This window comes from Scardinius erythrophthalmus, assembly GCF_964197995.2.
Source record: "Scardinius erythrophthalmus genome assembly, chromosome: 10".
Lineage (NCBI taxonomy): Eukaryota > Metazoa > Chordata > Actinopteri > Cypriniformes > Leuciscidae > Scardinius > Scardinius erythrophthalmus.
The window spans coordinates 32,976,954-32,989,340 of NC_138230.1; the positions used below are offsets into that span (position 1 = coordinate 32,976,954).

At 37.2% G+C, this 12,387-nt stretch overlaps 2 protein-coding genes across 2 annotated transcripts in view; one reads left to right on the forward strand and one right to left on the reverse strand.

Moving 5' to 3' along the window:
* ppp1r11 (protein phosphatase 1, regulatory (inhibitor) subunit 11) overlaps positions 1-1,623 on the forward strand; it is a 4,032-nt gene extending 2,409 nt beyond the window's left edge. The window contains exon 3 of the mRNA XM_081376981.1: positions 94-1,623. Coding sequence (XP_081233107.1) covers positions 94-275 — 182 coding nt within the window. The 3' untranslated portion in view covers positions 276-1,623. The remainder of the gene's footprint in view (positions 1-93) is intronic.
* A 557-nt stretch (positions 1,624-2,180) lies between these two features.
* On the reverse strand, positions 2,181-7,834 carry cUnh6orf47 (chromosome Un C6orf47 homolog). The gene is made up of 3 exons (XM_081375923.1): positions 7,731-7,834; positions 6,096-7,091; positions 2,181-3,769 (listed from the first exon to the last, which is right to left on the reverse strand). The coding sequence occupies exon 2, from the start codon at positions 7,069-7,071 to the stop codon at positions 6,124-6,126; it is 948 nt and encodes a 315-aa protein (XP_081232049.1). The 5' UTR covers positions 7,072-7,091; positions 7,731-7,834; the 3' UTR covers positions 2,181-3,769; positions 6,096-6,123.
* Between the last annotated feature and the right edge of the window lie 4,553 nt (positions 7,835-12,387).

Here is a 12,387-nt window from a genome sequence, read left to right on the forward strand (position 1 = left end):
CCGATTGAATTTTTCATTTCTTGAAATAGAACGTCCTCAGCTGATTTGTCTTTTTGCTGTCACTTTCTTCTAAAAACACTTTGATGTGTCCAGGTTGCTGTATTTACGAGAAGCCACGACAGTTCGGCGAGTCTTCCTCGGAAAGCGAGGGGGATGACGAGGAAGGCTGCGGAAGTGCGCATTGTGTTCTGGGACATGGGAGAAGAGGCAATGAACAGAGGGAGGGTGGTGGGAGCACAGCGCCACCTAGCTCTGGGGGAACAAACCCTCACTAGAAGTTAGTTGGAGAGCCGGTTTGGGGCGAAGGGTAACGGGCGGCACTACATTCATAATCCCTCATCCTCACTCACACTGAATTACATCACACCATCACTGGGTGTCCAAAGCTTTTTGATGAATGAAAGCTTGTAGAGCAATGCAATGTGATTCGTTTTCCCCGTGGTCATTAGTGTGATGACTTTGGGAAGACTAAACCTTTTTTGCGATCTGAATGCTGCGGAAAATTGATATTTGTTGTACATATGACATTGGTTTTTATTTCTTTTTTGTGAAATCTATAGTTATTTGCTTGTGTTTAACAACTTGATCTTACCAGTTTTGTGTCCACAAACAATATTTTAACGAATTAAAAACCTTCAAATGTAATTCGGGAAGGTTATACCTCCGTGCGAATTTAAAAGGATTAAATGCAGTATAAAAAAAGAATTTTATATCTTGCTGTGTCACATTTCTAGCAGCAGTATTTCTTCATATCACTTGATCACTTGAGGAAATTCAAGCGCAACATGTGTTGTGTGCTATAGTGAATTCAGACTTAATGACAGATTTCAGGAACTCAACCCTTTGAATATATTTACAGGGGCACATTAAATCACCTCCATTAGTTTTCACAAGTTTGATTGCATTTTAGTGAGGCTCCCCTCAGACAATCAGGCCAGTAGTAAACTCGGCATGTACATAAAAAGACATTAATGTGTTTAAAACGTAGTAAAGTGGACAGAAACTTTTAAATTCATTCTGAATGCGAGGTGAGAACGGCACCTTGATCATTACCCAAAACTGAGGTAAATTAAGCAGCAGTGAAATTAAACAGTGGTATACGGATCTGAAAATACATAGATTTGGCAATTATCCGTTTTATTCTCATGTTTTACATGAAATCCAGGGAAAAATGTTTTGGTGTGTGCGATTGAGAAGATCACCCTGTGACGTGTAAGGTGCCTCATTTCATCCTGGTCACGATGGCTGCTTTTATTTAGCAGAAATTGGTATAAAATCCAGCTAAAAGTGGGAGAGGTGCATGCCGTCAGCATGGTGTATAGTAGTTTGATTTGAGCTTTAAGGATTGATTATATGTGGTTAGAAAGAGCACGGGAAGGTGCATGACTGAATGCTGGCCAAGAACAAAATGCACATAGCATCATCTCTCCACCGACGTCAGATCCAGTTTACAGTTGATTCCCATCAGGACCATCGCATCAGTCATCAGTCAATCACATGCATCTGTCGTCCCTTTACTGTGAACGCACCTGTATGTACATAGCAAAGGTCATAGAGTGGATTTAACATGAATAAACAGATGTTAAGTTATGTTCTTTATATCTATTAAATGCTTAATGGCAACCTGAATGTGTCGTCACTGTTTGACTCCCATCCTGATTCTGTTCAGTCCTTATATGTACATTTATGTAATGATTCAGTTGATGCATTATTAATAGATCTTAGAAGCTTTGGTAAAACAGATTAGTCATGTGTAAAATGACAATCATAATTTTAATATACATTAGCAGCACTGAATGGAGCTGTGGATCAATTTTGTTATTAACTAAAAATAATGATTTAAAAAAAAATAGTAAAAATGACAAAAAACATCGCACAAATGAAAATGTATTCAAAATAAATAGCATAAAATGATACTAAAATAACACTGCTGTAGATTTGTAGTTGGAACTGAGGTGCTCATTTGGACAATGTGTTGAAAATAAGGTAAATCCATAAACCCTAAAATGCTGCTACCGTATTTTTAAGGTTTATTTCTGTTAATCACAGCAGACGTTTTTTTTACTGTAATTTTTTTTGTGGCACTTCCTGATCTCTTTCCTCTCTCTCTCTCTCTCTCTCCCTCACACACACAATTTAATATAATAAACGTAATAATATTAGAAATATAAGGGAACTTAATCTGAATCTGTGACCACATCTGTGTCAGTTTATTGAAGAAAGTCACTATAGACATACTCCAGACATGAAATGTGGGAAAAGGAAGTTTATTTGAGCTGTAAGGACTATTAAAGACTCGGTGTGCAGCACTTAAGAGCTGTAAATGTAGATCTCTCTGTCCCACAACCTAGATACATCTATCCTTGAGCTGTAATCCAGTTCGCTCTACAGCAGACATTTCTATTCACAGCCGTCTGGTTTCAGCAGTGGCCCGCACTTCAATGGACTCGGAACTTACAAACATAAAAAACACCACACATTTTAAAGAACCTTCAAAGGTTACGCGTATTCTTCCATTGCTCAAGTTTGCAGTGAACCAACAAATCTAGCGCAAAATTTTAATGCTTAAATAACTGACATGGACAACCAAGAAATTAATGAACCAGTACCATGAAGAAAAAAAGTCAGCATAAGACAAGCATTTCACAAGTTTTTCATTGTTCTATAGTATCATGAATAGATAAAATGCTATTTGTGGAACACATTCAGGAGGAGAAAGCTATTGTTACAAGCGCGAAAAACGTTTGTGCAACAAAGCATTAGATATTAAGCTTTAAGTATGCAGTTGTGCAAAATAACTTCTATTTCTCATTACCCATAATTCCCTGTGAACTGGCCAAAGTACCAGATATCGTGAGGCACACAAGATATGATAATCAACTGAAATATAAAAGAAGCAAATAAGAACGACAATACATTTGAAATCAATCAAGACATGCAGTTAATGATGTAATGAAGCATACATAAATATATGTCAAACACAGTGGTTCTAATGACGCAAGTCAGACTTAGATTTTACCAACAGGTTGAATGAATGAAAATAATACAAGAACATAATAATGTAGTGCGCAGGTCTGCTGTGTGTAAAAGGTGTTTTAAGCTCCAATTCCTTTACAATTGCACTCAAAAAGTTCACCAAGATTGTCCGTGAGTGGACTAATGGGCTGAATAAAAGATGAGAGATAAAATGAACCTAATCCATTACACGGAGGAGCACATTACAGAAATGAACAGTCCAAAGACTCCATTAGAGGCAACATCGAGCTACGAATAAAGTGACACATGCAGATTTGCATTACATACAGCGTGGAGTTGTTAAAAGTGTTGATCACCATATAAAATGAATGTTTCGGTACAAACAACTAGTCGATTCACTGGATGAGCCTTCAGAATCATGCAGTATTTCACTTAAGTCTCAGTGAAATTCCCTGACAATCAATCATTGCTGGTTCTTCGGGTTTGTAGATGACTTCCTGTGCAGGCTGTCTTGTGGCAGATGTTGTTTGTTGTTTATCGCTGTGGATGTAGATTCTAGTGTTTTACTCATTCACTTCTACTGCTGGTGTGCTATGTCAAAATTGTTTTGGGGAAAACTAAAAGTACATTTTAAAGTGAGGAAACAAAATCTACTGGAGGAGAGAAAGAGGTGCTGGTTTATTTAGGGTGCTCTTCAATGGCTCATGTTGGTGGAAGTTGTGGGTGGTCGGTGTTGAAGTGGCTAAATCTTCTTTGAGAGACCATGGTACTGGACTATCAGCTTTTCAGCAACCTGTGGCAGAAACAGACAGATGGTTAATGACAGTTGCATTATGCAGTATGGGAATAGCCTGATGTTTGTGTGTTCTACTTAACTTAAAAGGAACAGTTAATTCAAAAATGAAAATCCTGCCATAATTTACCCTGACGTTGAGCTATGCTGGAGGGAATATCGATTTAAATTTTGGTCTGTCTGTTGCAAAGCTATCGTGTGACTTCAGAATACTTTAGCTATATGAAATGAGTTAGACTACTTTCATGATACTTGATGCTTTTTGAAAGGTGATTTTGCACATTCATTCATTGCAATTGCATGGCATATATATATATATATATATATGTATATAAATTACCCATAGCAGATCTATACAGGTGGAGCTGGGGAAGGTGGAGGGTTTCAGAAGAACTCTTAAAAGCTTGCTACAAACTGCAATAGTGAATGCTAACCAGCCATTTAAATTAGGGATGCACCGATACCATTTTTTTCAGAATTGATCCGATCCGATACCAAAAATTCTGAGTATCGGCCGATACCGATCCGATACCGATACCAGTGCAGTTTTTTTTTTTAAATCAAGTAGAATTTCTATAACTCTGTGTTGAACTGATAATCACTATTTTGTGTGTTAAACACAATCTACTTAATACAGACAACTTCATTATAAAGAAAAACAACAACAACAAAAAATATATGATCATAATCTGACATAAATGCTATTATAAACTAGATTAGTGTATAATTCAGCAGTAAAATTTAGTCTAGGAAAAATCACAAGTGCACAATAATTGTATAAAATCTGAACATTTTGTGAAAAAAAAAAAAAAAAACGTTTAGTGGGGAACAAATTAAAAACATTAAGTGTAACACTAAATCTGGTAAAACTTTGCACATTGCTATTTGTATTGTTGTAAAATACATTCATGAAAAACAAGATAACAAAAATCAAAAATATCAATTATTTAATATATAGCCTACTATGATTTTTTTTTTTAAGACATTTTTTAAATGTATAGCACAGCTGTTTAATGAGGTAGCAACATATGATAGATAGGACAGAACAAGAACGGCTATTAATAATCTTACCCGATCCGGCAAAAATGGCAGTATAGGAGCCGATACCGATACTGAGTATCGGATCGGCGCATCCCTAATTTAAATGTTGAGAAGCAAGCTCATTGGGTGCAGATGTGACATGAACCAATCAGCTTGTGCAAAGTAGTTTAAAAAGTAAAAGTAGCTTGTGCCATTTAAAGTTTCATAACAGAACTTGTCATTTACACCCCCATTAACAGTCTTTGTCTGGGATCATGCATTTTCAAAGACTGTCCTCCTCCCCCAGAGATCATATCAGCAGGGAATGATGGAAGGCTTAAAACCGCAAGCTGGTTTCACAGCTCTATGAAAATGTCACGCTTGTTTTTCACTGGTTGAAAAATATAAACCGCAACCCCCACAGCAAATGTTAGGACTATTTCTAAAAATCAAACTGTAAGTCATAACTGGATGTTCTGTTGAAAATGTGAGTACAATCCATGGTGTTGTGGGTGGTTACCAGTGTTTTGCCAAGCAAATACTAATGTGTCTTTAGTGGGTTTTAGCACATTATGATGCGGTTGCTAGGGTGAATTATATGGGACGAAAAGGTGCATTGTCGGATTTACAGTATCCGATTTACAGTAATCACAATATTTCGACTTGTAAAAAAAGTGAATGTACTCGAAGAACTCGTAATTACAGCTTGCAAACTCAGAATTTTCTAAGAGCTACTGCGACTTGTACAGCTTGACCACTGCAGATTCATTTTGCCGTTGATAGTGTTGCGCATAATTTGTAGAATGTCACGGGTTGTCATCACATAATTACGACATGGCATGCCGTGAACAGCAAAAATCGCAAGTTTAGAAATTAATGTTTAGAATTTTTTTTAAAAATTAAATAAAAGTAATCAAAATGACACTTACTGAGATTTTGTTTATTTATTTGTTTACCTGCATGTCACGTGACAATTAACCGAGGTCAGAGAACTGTGAACATGCAAAAGTGTTTTTGAAATATTAAATTAAAAGGCAGTACAAGTAAATATTTTAGGCAAAGATGTTCGGCTTACAAAAATGTTTTAGAATCCCTGGTTTAGAGAGTAACAAGCACACCTCAACAAGCCTCAAGATATTTTGAGGCATAGCATAAATGCTGCAGAATGCGTTATGCACCAAAGTTTAACACTTATGTTGCAGGTTTGTGATTAGTTAAAGTGGATATTTTCATAAAAAGCATAATTAGATAAAAGGAAAGCAAATCAAGAAAACAACAGATTCCATGGGCAAAAACAACTACTTACCCAGTTTTACCTCACTTTTCCTAGGTCTTCAACTCATCAGTTTAACATTCTTGCTTTCGTCAGTGGTTTGCTGTGGCTTACTCTGCTCCCATATGTCGTCCTGTTCCTCCTCACCCTCTTTAACCTCATCATCACCTTTCCCATCATCCCCCTCTGCCAAAGCCTCATTCTGTCGTACACTGACAGAGATGACCAGGGCTTGCACCATACCATAGATCAAAGCAAACTGCAGCAGGTACTCCTGTACCGCCCACAGCAGTCCGGCCATCCCGACAGATGCCACAAGAAACATGGCCATCCCATGGAGCCACAGCTTCAGGGCTCCCTGCACCCCCAGCACATCCAAAATGATCTTGCTTGGAGGGGATACAGTACTCAGAAAGCCCACCACGAACAAATCAAAGAGGTGTCGGAGGAAATTAAAGCAAATGTTGTAGTGCTCAGGCACAATTTCCCCAGTCCACGAGCGAGAGAAGAAGCGGAATGCTGCTGATGGGTGCTGAGACAGCGGCGTGGGGGATGGCGGGGGTGTCCCGTAGTCTGATTCCCCGTCGACTTCATCACAGTCCCATGTCCCTTCATTCCACCCGGCACATTTCTGCTGGCGGAGCCCGGTGGCCAACGACCACCGGGGCCAAAAGAAGTATCTGGATGGAAGCATTCTCCTCCACCAGCGCGAGGAGCTTTGGGCCACTGCTTTCTCAGGCTCAACATCAGGCCCCATCGCCCGAAGCTCTTCTACTTCCAGAGGCTTAAAACTCTCTTCGGTCTCCCAGAATTCCTCAGTGAGTGTCTTTTGGTCCTTTTTGGTGTTCTCGCCCCTCCAAACCCAAGCAGTAAGTCCCCATAAACCCCATCTGCTTTCAATCTGACTGTCCATTGTTAATGGTTTCTCTGGTTTGGTCTTACTGCCCCAGGACGAGTATAGATTTGCTGGACTGACCCACCCCCAAACTCGCCCTACAACTGCCGTCATGTCGGCAGTCGGCACTATTACTTTAGAATGCACAAAGAAAAGAAAAACAAAGAAAAAAAACTATAACATTAATAAAGGTGTCACTGTGTGAAAATGCTAATATTTTTAATTAATTGTTAATTAAATTGTAATTAACTATAGTATAAATCAATAGTTAAATTGTAATTAACTATAGTATAAATCAATAGTTAAATTGTAATTAACTATAGTATTAAGCAATAATGTGGACAGGTACCTCTTAATCTAACGGCATAGCTATTAAAAAGTCAAAAACGACGGTAAGTGTCCCTTTAAGACAACATGTAAAGTTTTACACTGCCACACGTACAAGGTATCTAAACAACGACACCTCAACAGACCTGTATTAAGGCGTGTTTGTATTAGAGCAAATGAACCAGAACATAACTTACGGACCACACCCTTGCAAATTACTCGAGGAAGAGAATTTAAATTTTAATTAAATTTAATAATAAAAACAAAAAATATCACTGTGGCAGTAGGGTTTCATACATTTTGTGCTCTACACGTATTTTCCTCGGGCGAAACGGCGTCGGTTAGCATGTCTGAACAAGCCCAACGACTCTTTAAACAAAACTTTAAACGCTAAACTGTGTCGATGTCGAACGGCGAAACACTATCGACCGGATAATCAAACATACCTCCGACGTCAAATCGGTGATGTACAATAATAACTGACAGTTACATCTTCAGTACATCACAGTCGCTGCTCTGCTTCGCTTCAGTTGCAAAAACAGTTCAGATCACTTATCGATGCCAGCTTCACATTCCTGTTCACTACCGCCCTGCACAAACATGCTCAAACAAATGTTTCAACTAATAAATAATCGACAGAATGCGAAAATACAGTCTGGTGTAATTCCAAAAGGCGTTTTGATAGATAACGAAAAAAGAAATGCAATAAAAACTGACTGACTGTGCTCGAGCTGGTTTAATGGACTAGTGATGGGAAGTGTGACTGTGACTCATTCCCGCGAATCGATTCTTTCAAATGGTTCATGTGAAAGAACTGGTAAAAAAAAAAAGAGATTCTCGTGGGATTTTTGTTAAAAAAACGTCTCAATAAAACCATATGTACGCATGTTTTGCTGTTTATTACAATTCTTTCGTTACGAATCAGACATAAGTGCTGAATACCATACTATTACTTTAACTTTATTAGAGTTAAGGTTTTATCCAAAGCAACAAAAGCATTTTTTCCAGAGGCGCAACTGTTTAAAGTGTACAATGACAGGTTTAAGATAAGTATGCCATTATTAATATGCCTTTTCGAATATATTACTTTTACTTCATATAGTAAGTAATATACATATATAAATATATATAATACTCAATTTAAGAATTTAACCTGTCTCTTTCAAGCTGTTCTCGGGTCAAACAATGAGTTTCAAGATTCATTGAAAAGATCCGATTCAGAAAGATTCATTCACAAATATGGCGTCATTACGCATTGGTACGTGAAGAACAAAAGCGGTAACATTGTCATCACTGACCCAATGACCTTCACTTTGGCGATTTATTAAAGTCCGTATAAACTGTTAAAGTATATTGTTTTCTAAAGCGTGCGCGTTTATTTGTCACAAAGTAGCCTAGTCGCAAAAAAATACATTTGCAGTGAGAACGAGTTAAAAATGATGAACGCCAAAACTAACAGAAACAACCTGTTTTCATAATAAAAGTCCTTTGTGATCCCGATCAGAGTGGGGTTACATACAGAGTACATCAAATCCACAATTGTGTGATGTGCTTGAATACTTCATAAGACCCAAAGGCAAAACATCTCAGGCTATACAAACCGATTGTTTATATCTCAAAGTATAGTTTTTTTTTTTTTTTTATCTGACTGTTCAGATTTTTCATAAATAACCAAACTCATACTTGAAAGGTTTGACCCATTGCAAAATGATCTTAATATAAATCACAAGGTGTTGCAATAGGGTGTAAATTAGCTACATGTATGAATGCTATTGTACTATTAAAATGACTGACAAACTATTTTTGACCCATTATCCAGAATCACATGCACAAAGATGGACATGCAACTAAAAACTTTTTTGCAACTGATTTTTTTATTTTAATGTAAAAGTAAACAATTTAGAAAATGCATTTTACAAAGAACTGGAAAGTGAAAAACAAGCGGTTTACTCAAACTGTCCTTGGAAAAACAATAGCAATGAAACAACCGTTTAAACTGATACACAATACAACAGAAGCTTGACATTGTCCTGCAGACCAGCCACAACTCTTCTGCCACGATTAACTCCGGTCCCTTAAAAGAAAACAACAAGTGTATTAGATTACAAAAACAATAAAAAGCGTATCAGTTGTCTGTCAGTGTTTCAGTGCGCCGCGAGAAAGTTACTTCATTGACTTTCAGTGGAACCGAACTACGCACTCATCATTAACACAAGCTATAACCAAAGATTGGTTTACTGGACCAGTACTTACGGGTCTGCATATTCACATGCATATACCCATCTTTGGAACCACATCAACCTAAAAGAAAAAGCCAATGTCAATCAGGAGTTCTTCATTACAAATACACGTTTATAATCAAAAGCTGTGCTCAGAGAAATGTAAATAGCTTCATGTTGTCATCAGAGACTCTAGTCTATTGAATCATCATTGCACATCACTAATAAAAGATCAGCACTGTTAGGATAACACCACCAACCTTGATAGAATCATGGGCTCAAGACATTTAAGGTCTATGTTGGCTTCAAATCCTTCGTTGAAAACCTTGAAAATAGAAAAATTGTTAGCTCATCATGGGCCACACTTGCAAAGTCATGGCTCATGGGAATAAGAAATAAGTTATGTCTTACTGGTCGTCTACTGTTGACTTGAACCATCCTTTTGGGATCCGACCTGTAAAAATAACTTAGACATTTAGAGACGTTCAAGCCACTTCTATTCAATCGCAAGCTGTGCTGCATGTGTTCAGTGCACTATAAAGAGCTTCATGGGTAAATCAGAGACTCTAGTCTAATGATTCATCATTACATGCAATAATGGACCATTAGAGCAAGGTTTTCTTTTGGCAAAGATTAATTATTAAAGGTTCTCATTGGCATAAACTTATTCCTTACCCATTGGTAGGGTAACTGTTGACACCAGCTACCTGGCAACATCGGTTTCTCCCATCCAACCTAAAAAGAGACTTAACATTTAGGAACATTCAAGCCACTTTTACTCAATCACAAACTGTGCTGCATGTGTTCAGTGCACTATAAAGAGCTTCATGGGTAAATCAGAGACTCTAGTCAAATGATTCATCATTACATGCTATATTGGACAATATGCTTTCCTTTGAAAGGAAAGACTTATTGTTAGAGGTTTTCATTGACAAACTATTTCTTACCCATTGGATGTAAATGGTTGCATCTAGGTGGCAACGTTGGTTTCACTCATCCAACCTGTGAAAGTCATTTTGACATTTAGGAACATTCAAGTCACTTTTACTCAATCTCAAGCTGTACTGCATGCATTCAGTGCACTATAAAGAGCTTCATGGGTAAATCAGAGACTCTAGTCTAATGATTCATCATTACATGCAATAATGAGCATTAGGACAATATGCTTTCCTTTGAAAATAAAGATTGGCCTAATTGTTAAAGGTTCTCATTGGCATAAACTTATTCCTTACCCATTGGTTGGGTAACTGTTGACATCAGCTACCTGGCAACATCGGTTTCTCCCATCCAACCTAAAAAGACTTAACATTTAGGAACATTCAAGCCACTTTTACTCAATCACAAACTGTGCTGCATGTGTTCAGTGCACTATAAAGAGCTTCATGGGTAAATCAGAGACTCTAGTCAAATGATTCATCATTACATGCTATAATGGACAATTTGCTTTCCAATTGTTAGAGGTTTTCATTGGCATAACCCATTTCTTACCCATTGGATGTAAACTGTTGACATCAACTACCTGACAACGTCAGTTTCACTCATCCAACCTGCAAAAAATATTTTGACTTTTAGGAACATTCAAGTCACTTTTACTCAATCACAAGCTGTACTGCATGTATTCAGTGCACTATAAAGAGCTTCATGTGTAAATCAGAGACTCTAGTCTAATGTTTCATCATTACATGCTATAATGGACAATATGCTTTCCTTTGAAAAGAAAGACTTGTAAGAGGTTTTCATTGACAAACTATTTCTTACCCATTGGATGTAAATGGTTGCATCATCTAGGTTGCAATGTCAGTTTCACTCGTCCAACCTGTGAAAGTCATTGACATTTAGGAACATCCAAGTCACTTTTACTCAATCACAAGCTGTAGTGCTACTGCATGTGTTCAGTGCACTATAAAGAGCTTCATGGGTAAATCAGAGACTCTAGTCTAATGATTCATCATTACATGCAATAATGGACAATAGGGGTTTTCAAACTTTTAGATGTTACGGACCCCCAAATATGATCATCCTACAATTTAAAAGGCAAATATCTATTTATATGTATAAAAGACCAAATTACTTTCTACTATCACATTTGAATCAATTAATTATCAATTTTAGTTAGAAACATTTTTATAATTAATTATTATTTATTTTTACACTGCTTTTCTTTGAACTCTTCCACGGACTCCAGTTTGAAAACCCCTGAAATAAAATGAAAATGTTGTAACTTAGTCTCATACTCACAGCGAAATTCTTGCAACTTCGGTCCATTTCTTTGCAATTTGGTTCTCTAAAACGACAATATTCAGGATTAGTAAACATTTACAAACAATGAACATAATATTATCAAGTCATATTCGATAAAGCTGGTCTATGGACTAAAGTATCTAACGTTATCTGCGACCACGAGGGCGAGGCCATAAGCGCCAAATCTGTTTGCACGTCTTTGGTTAGCGTTAACGCACGGGCTGTCGGCGTTCCACAACGAATTTAAACTAATGCCACTAAACTGTGTTTTTCGTATTTAGCACAAAAAAAGTCCGCTCATCGCTACCTCTAATACTGCAACCAGACTGCAACCAGCATCCGCAGGATGACAAAGATCGCGCAACGTCCGCGAAAAGAAATTTAACAGGGTCCTAATGATGCTGCAGATAGGGTAGCGAAATATATGCCTGAATGAAATATGAGCACATTTTCGTGCTAGAAACTTTGAAAATATTTCTTCTTATTATTCTTCGTCTTTTTTATTTTATAATTACATTTTTACACTGCAAAATTATATAATTATTAATTCAATAATATATCAAAAGCACAGCCATACAGCATGCAGCGGTAATTGCTGGCAATTGAATTTTGCTATAAAAAAAAAAAACGAAATCACGAAAAA